The sequence below is a fragment of the Protopterus annectens genome, chromosome 12.part0 (genome assembly GCF_019279795.1).
Source record: "Protopterus annectens isolate FY-2018-M chromosome 12.part0, PAN1.0, whole genome shotgun sequence".
NCBI classification, from domain to species: Eukaryota; Metazoa; Chordata; order Ceratodontiformes; family Protopteridae; genus Protopterus; species Protopterus annectens.
The window spans coordinates 1533262298-1533279945 of NC_056746.1; the positions used below are offsets into that span (position 1 = coordinate 1533262298).

General features: G+C 42.8%; 2 protein-coding genes across 3 annotated transcripts in view; one reads left to right on the plus strand and one right to left on the minus strand.

The window, feature by feature from the left end:
* TEN1 (TEN1 subunit of CST complex) overlaps nt 1-17648 on the minus strand; it is a gene marked incomplete at its 5' end in the record, with an annotated part of 968820 nt that overhangs the window by 874133 nt on the left and 77039 nt on the right.
* The window catches only part of ACOX1 (acyl-CoA oxidase 1), an 832154-nt gene that overhangs the window by 536386 nt on the left and 278120 nt on the right, over nt 1-17648 (plus strand). For both annotated transcript variants that reach the window (XM_044090502.1, XM_044090501.1), the window contains exon 9: nt 4334-4524. In XM_044090502.1, coding sequence (XP_043946437.1) covers nt 4334-4524 — 191 coding nt within the window. The remainder of the gene's footprint in view (nt 1-4333; nt 4525-17648) is intronic.

The window sequence follows — 17648 nt, forward strand, 5'->3', positions numbered from 1 at the left end:
GGCTAATACTTTAAAATCAAAAAGGGGCCCCTGTTAAGCAAACAGGTCCTAGACATTATCACAGACGCCAGATGACCCAGCACAAGAAATTCTTACGCAGGGAAATTGAAAAGATTCTGCTCCTGGAGCCAGTCCAGAGGGGGGTAGTACCTCACAGCCTTCCATCCCTCTTATCCTGGACTACCTAGCCAAATTACTCAATAGTGGCCTCTCCTTCTCTTCTATTAAAATCCATGCCTCAGCCATTTCAACTCATTTTGATACAGACCAGCCCCTCTTCTCACATCCTTTGATTAAACAATTCCTGAGAGGGGCTCCTAATATCAGACCTCCCAGAAGGCCACCCACGTCAGCCTGGGACCTGAATTATGTTTTAGAAAAACTAACCTTACCACCATTCAAACCTGCTGCTTCAGCAGAATTGAGGTACCTCTCCTGGAAGACTGCTTTCCTACTAGCTGTCACCTCATCCAGAAGGGTTTCAGAACTTCAGGCACTCATGGCCATTGAGCCCTTCATCATTTTCCATGCTGGCAGGGTCTCCTTCAGAACTAACCCCGAATTTATGCCCAAGGTGGTATCTGATGTGACCCTCAACCAGGCCATACATATACCCACCTATTTCCTAACCCTCAAAACAAGGGGAAACGAATTCTGCACTCACTAGACATGCACAGACATCTCAGAAACTACCTGGACTATACTAAACCCTTCAGAAAAACAGACCAGCTTCTTGTCAGCTTTGCCCCAGGAGCAGAGGGGGGAAGCTCATTTCCAAGCAAACCATTTCCAAATGGATATCGCACTGTATCCATTTCTCCTACAGACTACATGGGAAACCACCCCCTAAGTCTGTTCATACAGTTCCACTAGGGCAGCCTCCACTTCCACAGCATTCCACAGCATTCCTCAGAGGAGTTCCCACCAGGGACATCTTGGAACATGTCACCTGGACTTCTGTCCATACCTTTGCAAAGCATTTCCACCTACCTCTTTTCTCTAAGGCTAGGGCAGGGTCTGCCTCTGCAGTTCTGCAGGGCATGCTGACCCCTGCTTAGGTTTCTAACTAGTCCTTCCACCCGTCTCCTCAGCTTTGGGAATCCTTTCACAGGTGATGACTGCAACAGTGAAACATGAAGAACATAGTACAGTTGTGTACACTTACCATAAATGTAGATGTTCAAGTGTATTAACTGTTGCAGTCCTGGCTTCCTCACCCTCCTTCCCCCTTATATCCTCTTTCCTTAGTGGGACATAAGCTTTTCACGGTGGCTTTTAGCCACCAGGGCCACTTTACCATATTTCCTTGTGCTTCTGACAGGTCAGGGCAAGAAAAACTGATATAATGGCATCAGCTGCCTTGCTTTATAGCACTGACGACTTGACGTCAGACTACAGGCGACAGTAGCTGATGCAGAAAAACATTGACTCTGGTATTTGTGCTGACCATGGGCTATCACAGCAGGGATAACCCACAGGTGATGACTGCAACAGTGAATACACTCGAACATCTACATTCATGATAAGTGTACACAACTGTACTTTTCTCGGTCTATATTATGTTATCACACGCTGACAAAAGCGAATGATAAATAATCGGCCCCATGTAAGCGAAAGCTTACAACGTCGAAACCTCAGAACAGCAATTTTTTTTCCAAGGGAAAAAAATGGCTGTTCCAAAATAATAAAAAAAAAACTTTAAAACATTACATAATGTGGGGGGCTTGGGCTGTGCCCCCCACACACACCCTACTTAAATATACCACCTCCGAGATTGCACTACAATGCTGAAAACGGCAAAGCAGTGACAGCGGCCAAGCAAATTATTTCCCAGAGAAAGAATTTGCTGAAAAGCCACTTCGCTATTTTGCCTTTTCGCTCTTTTCGGTTTGATCAAGACGCATTCGACAAACTGCGTCTGCAATCTGGTAATAGGGAACCACTTTTCTCTGGTAGTCGGGCTGGCCAAGGGTTTCCATGGCAGGAAATCCCGACTGTCAGGACTGCAACAGTGAATACTCTCGAACATCTGCATTTATAGTGTACACATCTGTACTTTTCTTGTATGATATTATATTTGTTTATGTGCTACTTTTGTCTCTACATTGTTGATTCTTTGTACTGTACTTATTGGACCTTTAGTACCTGGGCCACTGCTGGAAAGGGAGCCATTGTGCCCAGTTGGATTTCCCTAGTCACCAAGTGTAAAAAAAATAATAAATAATATAGAGGGTTGGATACAGAGAAAGACTGAATGAATTGGGTGTCTAGTTGCTTTCTGACTTTCATATGTAACAGTGAGGAAGGCAGAATTGTGGCTTACAGGGCTTTGAAAAATGAATGTCTTTTAAAATATACTTGACACTAATGTAGGGAATATAACCAAAGACTTTTGGGTTACTATAGAAAACCTAGTCAGGACATGTACAGAGCACGTGATATATTAAATGGTCCCACACACAAGATTGGGATTGTGGCCCTGTAGAATAGTTTAGCTGCTGAGGAAAAATCCCTGAATTCTCTGGGAGTTTTAGTAGTAGTAATTTGTATAAATAAACCTTTTTCATTCTTTAAAGTTAGTATACATAAGCATTTTGCAGATGGGAAATATCAAATCTGGTTTAGATCAGCGATCTCGATGTTTGTTAAGAATTTACTTATGTATGCATGTAAAAATATAGTTTTATATTCTTGTTTTTTAATCTTTTCTGTGTTACTTTCATTCAGTGCATGAGAAAGGGGGAAATTGAACTGAGGAGCACAGGGACTGGAGTGATGTGTACCCCCCAGAGCTTTGGAGCTAGAGAAATTTCAGAATTGGCTGGTCAAGGACTATCTAAATAGGAAATCCAGGGCAGAAGTCCTTCTCACAGACCAAATGATACAGTGATTGCATATCTGTTATGTTTAAGAAGGACTTTTTTTATTTTACATTTGTTTACTGGGAAAGTCCGACTTGGAGCAAAGCCAATTTTCAGCGGAGGCCCGGGGAGAAATGCTCCAGGTATATGTCTTTGTGACGTGGGAGGAAACCGGAGCACCCGGAGGAAACCCACACAAACTCAGGGAGGACATGCAGACTCCACACAGAAGGCACTGCAGCCAGGAATCAAACCAGAGAACCTCTTGCTGTGAGGCGACAATGGTACCGTTGCACCACTGCGCCGTCCAATAGAAAACTTGGAAAATTTTTAAGGTGGGTCCCTTAAATTGCACTTTCTCTGGTCCCCTTACAGCACAACTTTGCTTGTAATGTCCTTATACAGATAGCAGTGAATTACTTGAGAATGTTTATGCTGTAATAAACCCATTCTTTTCATTTATTTTTGGTTTACAGAAAGATTACCATGTTTCACTGGATTCAAGAATCAAGTACTTTGGAAGACATCTCTGTGGTAGAGTGGGATAAAATCCTGAGTATGATGCAGGTGATCCAGGTTTGAAGAGAGGTACAGGCACTTATAGGATCTGGCCAGGGAGGATGGGATTGAGTGGCCAGTGCCACTTGGGGGGGGGGGTGTTGGCTTTGGCTTGCTGCAAAGATGATGTCTAGCAGGAGCACTAGGTATTCCCCAGTGGGGTTGTGGCCTGCTGAGCCAAGGTGTTGCATATAACTCACACTGGCAGATGAGAGAAACTCTTGAGTGTGTACGCAAGCTTCCCTTTGGGAGACAGCAGTGGAAGTGCTCAGAGGAGCTACCATTGGGGTAAGGTTAGGTGCTGCAAAAGGGGAGAACACTGGAAGAGCTCAGAGTAGCTACCATTGGGGGAAGGGTGGGTGGTGCCAGGAGAGAACAGTGAAAGAGCTCAGAGGAGCTACCATTGGGAGAAGGGTGGGTGCTGCCAGGGGGAAAGGGCAGGGTTCCCCTCCATTACCAGCAAAATGGCCTCCTCCCCACCACTTTACTGTCACTGGGAAATGAAGAGTTAGTTGGGGTTCTCAGGCAGGAACAAATGGGTCATAAGACACTTGCTTAGGTCAGAAAAGCCTCGTTCACATACCCTTGGAATGAATGGACTGATGGGTGTAGTAGTGGAGCCATCAGGCAAGGTCGTGAGTGCAGAAGAAAAAGGTGCCAGGTATTGTGGCTGTGAATACTTCTTTTTAACCTGGGTACAGAGGATGCTGTCATGAGCAGTTGGAGGCATGGTGCCCAGTGCCCACTGATGGTGGCTTTGAAACTCAGTCATATAGCATTGCTGTAACTTTGAGCATAGCATATGGATACTACCCTTTGTGGAACTTCTTAAGAAGTAATTTTTGAAGTTGTACAGTTAAGGTGAACACTTGCATATCATTACTTAGACTGTTTTTTTTTTTTTTTTCCTTCAGCTGCATGCCCAGTCTGCTGGTCTGAAGGCATTCACTACCTGGATAGCTACTGCAGGAATCGAGGAGTGCAGAATGGCATGTGGAGGACATGGCTACTCTCGCAGCAGTGGGCTTCCTGATATCTATGTTACTTTCACACCCACCTGTACATATGAGGGGGAAAACACTGTCATGATGCTTCAGACAGCCAGGTATGCTTTTGTATGTGTTTTTAATCAGCACAGTATATATTGATAATAATCTATCTCTGTCTTTTTCTCTGCATGGAAGGAACCATGCAGTTTTTGCTGCATTCTTTGTCATTGTGTTTTTATGGCATTTCCTTGGGTAAATCAGGATATGTAGAATAATGTGTGCTCTGTTGATCACTTCTTTTATATGTGTGTGTATGCATGCATGTATACACATATATTCATCCAGCCATCCACAACCCCTTTTTCCCATTTTTGCACATTGGGGTTGGGGTGTCACTTCAACAGTGACAGTCATCTAGAGCCAAGATTTACACCACCAGGTGGCTAGCCCTGCCATGGTCATCCGCACCACATACTCGCATGCCCACTCACACCCCATGGCCAATTTAGTGTGTCCAGTCCACCTACTGCATGTTTTTCGATGTGGGACAAAACCGTAGCACCCAGAGGAAACCCATGCAAACCAAGGAGGACATGCAGACTCTGCACAGAAGGCACCCCAGCCAAAAATCTAAGTGGGAAACCTCTTGCTGTGAGGCAACAACACTATCCACTGTGACACTGTGTTGCCTATAAAAAACTTGTTTACTGGGGTAGTGCACTGATAAATATTGACCAATTTCAGGCTCTGCCCAGGTGAAATATAAGACATTTCACAAACAAAAAATACAGAAAAGATATTTAATTTACTTGCAGATGCATTTTGTCTGTTTGCTTGGTAACTGGTAAATGAACTGGTTCATACAAGACAGTTTTCAATTGTGATCCAGCCCAGAGGCACAAGACCATTATGAATTATAGAGCAGACAATAAATACCAGTTAGAGGATAGTCAGGAACACACAGTAAAAGAAATATCCACTGGGATGAATACAAAATATGCAGTCCATTGTTTAGTTAGATAACATTAACACGAACAGCAAGTATATTGATAGGCTTCAGTTAAATGCAGAAAAAAGCTTGGTCTAAAATATGCAAGTTTTGCTCATTTTCCAAACATTGCAGAAGCAATTTCTAAGTTGCTGAAGCCATTTTGAGAAGGCTGTTTCTGCTGTGGCTAGTATAAAGAATAGTCTTGACAGGGAACCTTTGTCTCAAATTTTTGTGAATAATGTTGAGTTTTTGTTTGTTAGTTAACAGAAGGCATTATTCCATTCTTTTTAGTACGTTTCATAGCTAAGGCAACAAAATATGATGTGCCTGGGGGTTACAGGAAGCCAGATTTTTTTTTTTTTTTTTTTTGTGAGAAAGAGACTGACATTCATTTTGGAGGACAGAGTGAATGGCAGCGTCTGACAGTAATCTTGAGGAAGGTATTGTATTGTGTTTAGATAATAATGGGTATGCTAAGCCTGGGTGGATGATGCAGAGAGATGGAGCCCTGATAGTGACTCAAACAACCACGGTTCTCTTGCAGCCCTTGCACTGGAGAAGCCAAGAAGGAATGAAGAGGACTAGCCACTTGCCTCTCCTGGGAGGGTGAGAGAGGAATGCATGTGCACGGGGGCGCACTTGGATGATGCACTTTCTTCAGTGGAGACTGTAGAAGCCATTCCCTGTCTTCAGCTTTGGTGAGCAGGGCTGTTTGCTGGCACTGTCTCTTGCAGAAGTAAAGAATGTCCATTGCAACAGCCCACTGCACACACACCCTCTGTTGCACAGACAAGTGTGTGTTTGTTTGAGACCTTAGCACAGCAAAAAACTGTCTTGATGGTTGCCTATGTAATGGCTTCTGTTAGTCAGCTCTCACAGTCGATGATCAGAGACTAAATGAGTCAGTTGACTGAGGGGGTTGATTAGCAGTTAGTGGGGGCAAAAAGTGCAAAAAGAAAGTGTGTATACCATATTCATGTTTAAGATGAAGAGTCAATTCCTGATGATTTTCTTAATTCAGATTGCAAAGAGATATGTAATTTAAGGTGAGCAATTTAAAGGAGAGTGAGGGAATCCAACCATATGCTGAAATTTTGGGTAGTTGTTGCTACATAATGTGAACTTTATTGGGAGGCATACATTTTATATAATGGGGAAATCTTTTAACTTTTTATCCATCAAAAGGTATATTAATAGTGTTTGTGTACTGAGTAGTAATTTGTTGTGTTGTGATTAAAAACGAAGTTTCAAAGCTTTTTTGAATGATATTTTTTGACTGATCTAAGCAATGGAATGTCACTGGTGTATAGGCAAACATTGTGATTGCAGTGGGTCAAGCATAAGCCTATTAGTAGAAAGTAAAAAAGCCCAAGTACTAATTCTTGGGGCAACACCCAGTATGAGTTATTGGTTTCAGATGTTCTTTTCCTATATGTAAAAGTTGCATCTGTAAGTAGTCCATGTTCTGTGTTGTTAATTAGTCAAATTGTAGAGGTCAGTCAGGGTTTTAAAACCCTCACAAGAACTGTACTGGCTATGAGCCAGGAGGTCACACTGTGACATGATGACTTGGGTGCATTTTATTTTCTCTCAGGTAGGGTTACCACCTGTCCCACTTTGAGAGGGACAGTCCCTCATTTGGCAATTGTGTCCTGCAAAAAAATTTAAAAAATGGCAAATGTCCTGAGATTTTAGGACAGAAATATTTCCAATAGTTTCTTTAATAGTTGCATAATACAGATGTTCTTCATCTCACATTGCTGCAGTCCTAACACTTGGGTAGTCCGCTGTCCCTCGGTCGGCCCGAATATCAGAGTATAAGGCTGACGTCGGTCAAGGCGCATTTGACTGACATCAGAACGTCAGGGTACAAATGCGCATGACCGACGTCATATCCTCAGTCTTTTTTGCCGCATGGTCCGATGCAGAAGCAGTGTTGCAAGTGCCGTTCGGCGTTCTGAAATTTTTCGAATTCGGAGTTTCAGACCGAAGTCAGAGTCGGTTAAGTACCCCGTTGGGGAATATTTTGTTTTTCTTGCCTCAGTGGTTTACCGGATGTCAGAAAAGTGAATAACTGTATTTCTTGTGGGAAACAGATACCGCATAGGGATTACCATAATTTGTGTATACCTTGTTTGGGACCTGAGCACGACGTTGTTGGGTGTCGCTTTTGTGCTAGGTTCAATAAACGCACTATAAAGCGAAGGTTGGATTGTGCCAGGTTGGTCTTTGGGAAGCGGTGCAATTACAATATGCCGTCGGATGCTCCGACGCCGGCTTCCTCAAAGAAGCGCAAGGACAAGGCAGTTAAACCTAGGTTAGAGGAGTCGTCCGAACAGGACGCCGGTTCTTTAGAGGCGCCAGTGGAACCGGTGGTTCCGACGGAGGCCTCTCTGGAGTCCCAGGGAGAAACTTTGTTTTTACAGGATGTGGCCTCCCAGGAGGCAGGTCAGGCTGTAGGGGCTTCTCAAATAACTGTACTCCCCTCCCTTCCTAAGGTGTCTAGGCCCTCTCTTTCTGCTTCCAAGGCTTCTCCTAGAGGCAGGTCTAGTTTTGCTTCTGTGGGTGTCACTCCTAGTTCTTCAGGTTCTGTGCCCAAAAAGCACATGCTTAAAATGGCAGAAGATTTAATTACTTTAATTAGAGGCTCTATGCCCCCTCCTGATAAGAGGCCTAGGATGGAACCTGTGTTGGGGATTATGAGCAGGCTTCGGATGTGTCTGAGTCTTCGGCTGAAGACTTGCAGGAGTATTCTCATTATTCTGATTCTGATGTGGATGATTCTACTCCTTCTGCTTCTCCTCCTGAGGATTTTTCTTTTCAGAGACCCTTCACTCCATGAGAGAGCATTTTAAATGGGAAGGTCAGGATTTCTCTGATTCCAGGAAAAGGCTTAGGGAATTTTGTTTTACCCCAGCATAGGCCTTTAGCTATACCTCCTGTTCTGAATGTAGTGGAAGATGTGTTTGCAGAGGCTTCGCAATCCTGATTCTTTGCCTCCTGCTCCTGTTAAACCAGATAGGTATTACAGGGTGCCTGAAGCTCATAAGTATCTTTTAAGAGTCCTAGGGCAGACCCAGAAACTGTTAGCCAGGGGCCTAAGGGTGTTAAGGCTTCTGTTGTCAAGAATCCGGTTCCTGCAGATAAAGAGGCCAGGGCCTTGGATAGATGGGGAAAGAAAGTTTATACTTCTTCCACTCTAGCCATGAGAGCTTTGAATTGCCAGTTTCACATGTTGAAATATCAAAATTATCTCCTTTCACAGTTGAAATCTAAGGTTGATGCTCTGGCGGAAGGTATTGATTGTAAAGAGTTACAAGATTTAGTGCATGTTTCTGAACAGGTGGGTAAGCATTCTTTGCAATGTGGTTTTGATGCTGTACAGGCCTCGTCTAGGGTGGCTGCCACTGGGTCAATTCTTCGCAGACATGCCTGGCTGAGGGATCAAAATTTATCTGACCATGTTAAAACTAGGATTTTGGATGCCCCTTTGCAATCTGATGTCTTGTTTGGTTCTCCTGTTGAGGCAGTTTTAAAGAAAATGGAAGACAAGGCTAAGTCTATGCAGACTGTTAAAGATTTTTTGCAGGTTCAGCCTCCAAAGTTTAGTAGAAACTGGCCTACTAAAGGGTGGACGTATCCTTCTTGTGATTCCCAGTCTAGGGGTAGATCTAGACGTGGCAGGGGCAGAGGTCAGGGTTCTTTCAGGCCTAGGACAGGGAGTTCTCCTGCACAGTCTTCGGGTGAGGGCAGGGGTCAGTCCTTTCGTAAACAGACCCAATGACCTACCTTTTCAGCTGCCAGACCCTTCTCGCCTGGCAGCACCTTTGGGAGGAAGGTTGGCACTTTTCAAAGAAAATTGGAGTTTGATTACCCAAGACAGATGGGTACTGGATATCATACATCACGGTTACAGGTTTTATTTCCATACCCTGCCTCCTTTCAAAGGCATGCCAGACATTCCTCCTCAACAAAGAATAGAGGCTCACAAGCAAATTTCTCTGTTACTCCAAATAGGGGCCATACAGCCGGTTCCTGTGCCAGAAAGGGGCCTAGGATTTTATTCTCGCCTGTTCCTTGTGCCAAAAAAGGGGAACACGTGGAGACCAATTTTGGATTTATCTATCCTCAACACTTATCTGGACATTCCCAAGTTCAAAATGTTGACGTTACAACAGCTTTTACCTCTACTGGGCAAGGATCACTGGATGGTAACTTTGGATCTCAAGGAGGCTTACCTTCATGTTCCTATCAGGCTAAGTTGCAGGAAGTGTCTGCGTTTTTGGACTGGGACTTCTCACTATCAGTTCTCTGCATTGCCCTTTGGCTTATCTACTGCGCCCAGAGTATTTACGAAAGTTCTGGCTCCAGTGATAGCTTTCTTCAGGCTAAAAGGAATACAAATCTATCCTTATTTGGACGATTGCCTGATACTGGCTCAAGGAAGGGACGAGCTTCTTCGCCATTTGGAATATGTGATAGCAGTGCTAAGATGCCTGGGGTATTCTGTGAACGAAATAAAGTCCAGTCTAGTACCCTCTCAAGACATGTGCTTTCTGGGAGTAAGACTGAATACAGCATCCCAGATGGCCTTTCTAACCCCGGACAAACAAAAGAATCTTTCCCTTTACTTCCATCATCTATCTCTTCAGTCCGGGCTGACTGCAAGGACAGTCCTCCAAGCCTTAGGGTTCATGGCATCTTGTATTCTGGTGCTTCCCAATGCCAAACTGCATATGAGGAAGTTGCAATGGTATCTCAAAAATGTATGGACACAGCACTGCCAGCATCTGGACACTGTCATTCAAATAATACCTTGCATTCAAAAGGAATTTTTGTGGTGGGCTCAGGAATGTCACCTAAACAAGGGACTCTCTGTGACCCGGCCAGATGCGAGTCAAATTTTAACAACAGATGCCTCAGACAAAGCTTGGGGAGCTCATCTAAATGGAAAGTGGTTACAAGACAAGTGGCCTGTCAGACTACAGCATCTACATATCAACTTGAAGGAGATGTTAGCAGTCCAGTTTGCATTAATAGCTTTCAAGGATTTACTTCTTCCAGGGCAGGTGTTGATTCTAACAGACAACACAACTGTCATGTGGTACATCAACAAGCAAGGGGGAACACATTCTTATCCTCTATGCAGGCAAGCAATGATTTTGTGGGAGACTGCTCTCAATTTACAACTAAGTCTTCAGGCAAGGTTTCTGCCGGGAGCACAGAACTCCTTAGCAGATGTGTTAAGCAGACAAATCATGGATCCCCACGAGTGGAAACTGGATCTTCATGTATTTCAGAAATTGTCAGTGTCCTGGGGAACTCCAGACATAGATCTGTTCGCTTCTCCACTAAACCACCAGCTGCCAAAGTTTTGCACAAAGCGGTTTCATCCCACAGCTTGGAAAGTGGATGCTCTTTCTTTCAGTTGGAAAAATCTTCATGTGTATGCCTTTCCACTTCTGCCTCTCCTCCCAAAGGTACTTCTGAAGGTCAGACAGGACAAGCCAAGGATGATTTTGATAGCTCCAGATTGGCCTCGACAGCACTGGTACCCATTACTGAGAAGTCTGGTACGGAAGCCCCCATGGCCTTTGCCTTTGATTCCACATCTGTTGTCCCAGGAGGACAGTCATTTGCTCAATGTCAAGCTTCACTCTCTTCACCTAACAGCATGGCATATTCTGTTTTAAACCATAAAGGGTCTCAACTTCCACAACAAGTTTTGAATGTGATTTTGGAAGCTAGAAGGCCTAGTACAAGGAAAGTGTACGCAGATAAATGGAAGAGATTTTTTTTTTGGAGTGCAGCTAAGGATTTGGATGTTTCTGAGCCTGATTTAAGTGTGGCTCTTCAATATCTTACTGAGTTATTGGACAAAGGTTTGTCCTTCTCTTCTATTAAGATTCATGCTGCAGCAATTTCAGCTCACTACGACTGTGACCCACCATTGTTTTCTCATCCTTTGTTCAAACAATTTCTTAGAGGGGCAAAGAATATAAGACCCCCACGTAGAGCTCCTACTCCTGCTTGGGATCTCAATTTTGTGTTGGAGAAACTCACTCTACAACCTTTTGAGCCTGCAGCTACTGCTGAGTTGAAATATTTGTCATGGAAGACTGCTTTTTGTTGGCCATTACCTCTGCAAGAAGGGTTTCTGAATTGCAGGCCCTTATGGCAGTTGAGCCTTTCTTAATTTTCCATAAGGATAGGGTATCTTTACGCACTAATCCTTCCTTTATGCCTAAAGTGGTTTCTAGTGTGGCTTTAAACCAAACTATTCATTTGCCTACTTTTTATGCAAATCCCCAAACTAAAGGGGAAAAGATTTTGCACACTTTAGATGTACACAGGCAGTTGCGATATTATTTGGACAGAACTAAAGGGTTCAGACAATCTCAGCAGTTATTAGTTTCTTTTGCTTTGTGCTCTCAGGGCAAGCCCGTGTCAAAACAAACTATTTCTAAGTGGATTGGATTTTGCATTGCTTTCTGTTATTCCCATCATGGCAAAGAGATTCCAGCTGGGATTAGGCCTCATTCCACTAGGGCTACTGCCACTTCAACAGCTTTTTGAGGGGGTGGCTACTAAGGATATTTTGGAGGCAGCCACTTGGAGTTCAGTGCATACCTTCTCTAGGCATTACCACCTTCCTCTGTACTCTAAATCCAGGGCTGGTTTTGCCACTGCTGTGTTGCAGGGCATTTTGGCAGCTCCTGCTTCATTATAGTTTAGCCATCCTCCCTTACCTCTGCTTTGGGATTCTACCCAAGTGTTAGGACTGCAGCAATGTGAGATGAAGAACATAGTACAGTTTTGTACCTACCATAAATGTAGATGTTCGAAGATCCACATTGCTGCAGTCCAATTTACCCTCCCTCCTTCCCCTCTGTAGTTTGAGGTGGTTGTGTGGGCTGGGTTATCCCTCTGAGGTATAGTATATATATTGTATATATTGTACATATTTTTGGTGTTAGGCTGGTTGGTTGTTTAGTTGTTGTCTATGGGTTTTGACCTTTCTTTTTAGGGTCTTCTGACATCTGGGGCAAGAAAAGACTGAGGATATGACGTCGGTCATGCGCATTTGTACCCTGACGTTCTGATGTCAGTCAAATGCGCCTTGACCGACGTCAGCCTTATACTCTGATATTCGGGCCGACCGAGGGACAGCGGACTACCCAAGTGTTAGGACTGCAGCAATGTGGATCTTCGAACATCTACATTTATGGTAGGTACAAAACTGTACTTTATTTTGTATCTGAAACACCTAAATGTTATATGAAACAGAATAATCTACTCAAATGCTACAATAATAAGCTTTTATTTTGGCAAAAAGTTAAGTTCTGTCCTTTGTACTGGCCGTGGGTATGTTTTGCCTTGTAAAATCTGACGTTTCTACAAAAAAATGCCCCACTTTGGGCATTTGAAAAGGTGGCAATGTGGCAACCCTACTCTCAGGTTGTTTTAATTGGACATGGTTATGCAGAAGAATAGTAGTCCTGTGTTGATTTCAGACCTCTTGACTGTCCCTATTATGGAAGAACATTCCTATTTTCATGCCTGAACCCCTGCACAGGATGTCCCTATTTTTGGAGGTATGTCCCCATTTTTGGGTTGACCTACCTTTTCAAACAATTTTTTTTGAATCCCCTCATTTGAATTTGTCTCATACACAGAAAACCATACTACATGACCAACATATTAGTGACAGCTATAATTTAAAGATGACACCCACTTTACAACTTCCTTTTTCTGAAGTAAAACTAAATGACATTGTGTGGTAGAATAATTTTGTAATTCAGCTCATTAAAGTTTCAGGTTTTACATAATGTCCGATAATGTGCCTATATTTTTCCATCACTTTTGTCACTGTTTTTTAAACGTATGCTCCTGAGTAGTATCCTACATTGCTATTGAAAGCCAGAACAATTATGTACTAGTTTGTATTCAGGTTTTATGCAGTTAGATGTCCAGAGTTTAGGTTGTCTGCAAACTGAGAGGTATGATTTCAGGTCTTGAGTCTTAGGGGTGTGGTATTATTCAAGTGGTGTGTGTATGTTATGATGACAGTGTCACTGTTATTGGCATCATCCCCCTATTTCCCATTTTGAACATGGAGCTGAGGTGTCATCTCAATAGTAACCATCACCAATAGCTAGTGTCACACAAAAGGGTGACTAGCCCTGATGTGGAGTATCCCTATTAATGACAAGTTAAATATATGATTCACGAGTTGAGCAGTACAGATAAGCAGTAACAAAAGTAGTACTTGGAGTTTAAGTGACCTTATCAAGTATTGTAATGAAGGTTACGTTATTTACTACACGAGAGCTGTTGCTTTCATTTATAGTGACTACAGACATGGATAACCTGTTTCCTGGAACCTTGAGCTAACTGTAGATGCATCCACCATCCACCACACAGCCTATCTTGACCTCGCCAAGGCTTTTGACACCATCCCCCATTCTGAAATTATAGGTAAACTCACTAAACTAGGTATAAATCCCTACATCACAAGATGGGTTGCTAACTGACTCACTGACAGAACCCACACTGTAAAAGTTGCGGACTCCAAATCTGACCTCAAAGCAGTGACAAGTGGAGTACCACAGAGTTCCGTCCTGGGACCTCTCCTGTTTGGTATCTACTTCTCTGAAGTACAGGCTAACACAGAAGGCCTCTGGCTAACGAAGTTCGCAGATGACTGCAAACTAGGAGCCATAGTTAAGTCCCTAAAGGATGTGGACATCCTACAGAAGGGCCTCGCTGAGACAAATACCTGGTGTCAGAGACATGGCCTCAAGCTCAGTGCCAAAAAGTGCAGTGTCATCCCCTTTGGTAAAAAGTCTGTACCCATGAACTACCACATAGGCAGCAATCTACTTAACACCGAATGTGTGATAAGAGACCTTGGGACCCAGGTGGACAGTAGTCTCTCCTTTGATAGTCACATTGCCACAGTAGTCAGGAAGTCCTTCTACGTGGCACAGCTCATCATAAAAGGGTTCTCATCCAGGAAAAAAGAGGTCATTGTTCCCCTGTACTCGACAGTCATTAGACCCATTATAGAGTACAATGCCCCTTTTGGAATGTACCTCACAAGACATCTGCAGCAGCTGGAAAGGCCACAGAAGTACCTCACAAAGAAGATTAGTGGCCTCAAACAAATGCCCTACACTGACCACCTCAAAAAACTCCAGCTTTACTCCATAGCATATCTCCTACTCCGAGGTGATCTCTGCCTAACATATAAAGCTATGTCAAGCCCAGAGCTGTTGGACATGCTACACCTAAAAAAATCCCAATCCCTCTGAGCTACACACTCTAGGGACCTAAACCTTGTCACCACAATAAACAGGACATGCTGGAGGGATAGATTCCTGTCCCAGAGACTTCCCATACTCTGGAACAGGATACCCATCTGTGTCAAGCAAAGTTCTTCATTAGCACTCTTCAAGAAAAATCTTGACGAGTGGATGGGAAATAGGAAATACACCCCGGGGATCACTTCTATGTCTCTGCTCGACAGTGGCACAGGAAAATAACTTTCTTGGGTAGCATAAGCCAGGGAACCTTGTTGGCTAAGCTTACATAGGCCCTTGGGCCGATAGCCTAGCACCTACCTATGAACCTATGAACCATGCAGTTGAAAGGCAAGCAAGCATATTCCTGCCAGCACATCCCATAATGTAGTTACCAACTTCATTTCCTTGCAGTCCCAAATTAAGGAGGGTATACCTAACTGCTTGTCAGGTTGTCTTTTTAATTGCAGGAACAGGCACGTTGAAGCAGGAAAACAGCAAACAGAAGATAAAAATATCAAAAATCTGTCTGGATGACTAAACACCTCACAGGTGCCTATCTTCTGCATTGTTTAGTTATGTAGCATATTACAACTTTTTGTGACCTGCAGCACATGGTTGCTTTTGTGCATTTTTTTTTTTTTGCAGAAATACCATTGTGAATTGCCACCTTCTCCAGCGCGGGCTATCTTTAGTCCTGCCTCTGCCATGACCTGCCCACCTTGTGTGACTATACACTGTATTATTCATAGCTTCACTGAGATACACAAGCCCCTTACCTATGATAAGGCAGTGGTCCAGAACAGGACCTAATCTTTATACCTGTCTCATCCCTTTTTAAAACCTTATTGCTTTTACATGTTATTACCTACTCAATGCTTGTTCTGTTCAACTACCATCAGCTTTGGCGCTGGAACCATAGAGTGAGGGGGAGGGGAGCCCCCCCACTTTTACCAGTCCATGGTGGAGTTTTTCTTTAAGGACGACCCGACGCATGCTAACGTGTATTTAAACAAAAGCGCACGTGGAAGTTAAACTACCACTGGTAAGTATGTGTGATTCTGTACAAGGGTTGGATCTATTCTTCTCTCTCTCTCTATCTCTCCGGTTTCTACATGCATTTATTTTGTTGACATACTCATCTTCTGGTACCTGCAGGCTGTGGATAGGCTGCTCTCCTGGATTTAAGATTGTTTTTTATTAAATTCAGGTATGCGTGCAACACAATTCTCATGTTTTTTTTTCTTAGATTGCATTTAAATAAATTTTTGTAACCTTTTGTAATGCGATCGGTACTCTAACTGCAAGCCATCACATTACAGAACATTTAAAAAAACGAATGCAGTGTTCGGGCGCACAGGCATGTGTCTGCGAGTGCGACGAATCTTATGAGTGATGCATGTGTATGGCTAAGTAAATTACACAAATTAAAGAATCGCTGTGATTGTGTTCCATAATGCTTTAAAAGGAATTTTAAAAATGACAGAGAAAGGCTGAGTCCAGAATTTAAGGAAATAATAAAGACACAAGCAAAGATGCTTGCAAAATCAGCTCGAGTCAGCATTTTCAGGTCATTTGATAAGCAAACATGAATTGGTAGCATGAAAAAGCTGTCTGTTAAGAATCTTACAGCATCTCTGAGTTGCAGTTAGTTTGTATATACCAAGGTACTCTCGGAGTGAATGGAGTCTAATCTGTTCTGTCTTACAACTCTGACTTTTATGTTAATATCAGTTAATAAAATAATTAAGTAAAAGCTATCCTACCTGACAAGTGGTGTTTGCCTAGCAGACACATTTGTTGCTGGGCCCTGTTTTAAAGTTCCAAGTAGGGGGTAGGGGCGAGATAGGAGTGAGTGCCTGATAGGGTTCAGTAATTTAGAGTGGGTTAGGTGTCATGTCTGGGGTGTGGGGGTAAGAGATATAGTGTATATATCCAGCTAAGCAGAGGATCAGTCTATTCTTTTTGGCACTGCAGCTTGAACTTGCCCACCCAGCACTTTCTATCTTAGGTGTTGGAGTTATAGCTGGATCGCTGGTAAAAGCAACCTCTCCTTTAGTTATGAAAGGAAGCCCCCCCCCCCTTCTTTCATTCTTCCTTCCTTCTCTCTTTTCTTCCGTTTCTTTCCTTCTCATTGCAAGTTATGTAAGTGTGTGTGGTGTTATACTTCATTAAAACTTTACAGTAGATGGCTAATGAGCAGTAGGTAATGCTGATGCATCTAGGTAAGGTGAGCAGTCTGCTATGATGAAAAAAACAAAATGGCAGGAGGAACAATCACGAGTAGATCCACAGAAATCAAAAGTCAATAGCGTATACAAGTTTAATATCCGCTTTTGTCACACAACTTCTCAGAATACATCAAATACAGACACAAATGCTTTAAATACACCAACCAATGAGTAATCAATTAACTTAATTAATCATTAATTAAATAAAATAATGTTAAAAGCACAAAATTTAAAAATTAAATATGGTAGCTAAATCAATGTCTTTAGAAATAGTTAATTTACGATATTTTAAAAAACACTTTAAATTGATAGCTTCATTTAATCCTGGCAAAGTGTCAGATTTTAATCTCACTTGCCAAAGAGTTTCCCGTTGTTCTACATAATTTTTAAAGTCCCCAGCTCTCCTATCAGATTTACAAATCTCTAAAACAGAAAAGACAAATTTCTTAAAAGATAAACATGTAACAGAGTGCTTGTATAAAGCATTGTTTTGGTCCTTGCTCTTAATAGCATATAAATGTTCTTTTATACGGGTGCCTAAACTTCTCATTGTCATCCCCACGTAAACAGCAGGACAAACAGAACACATGTTAATATATACAAGCCCACAACTGTTACAATCAACAAAATCAGGAACTTCTAAAATTGTTTCTGATGTGACTATGTTAATGTAAGGACCTTCAGATATAAAACGACAAATCTTACAATGGTGACAG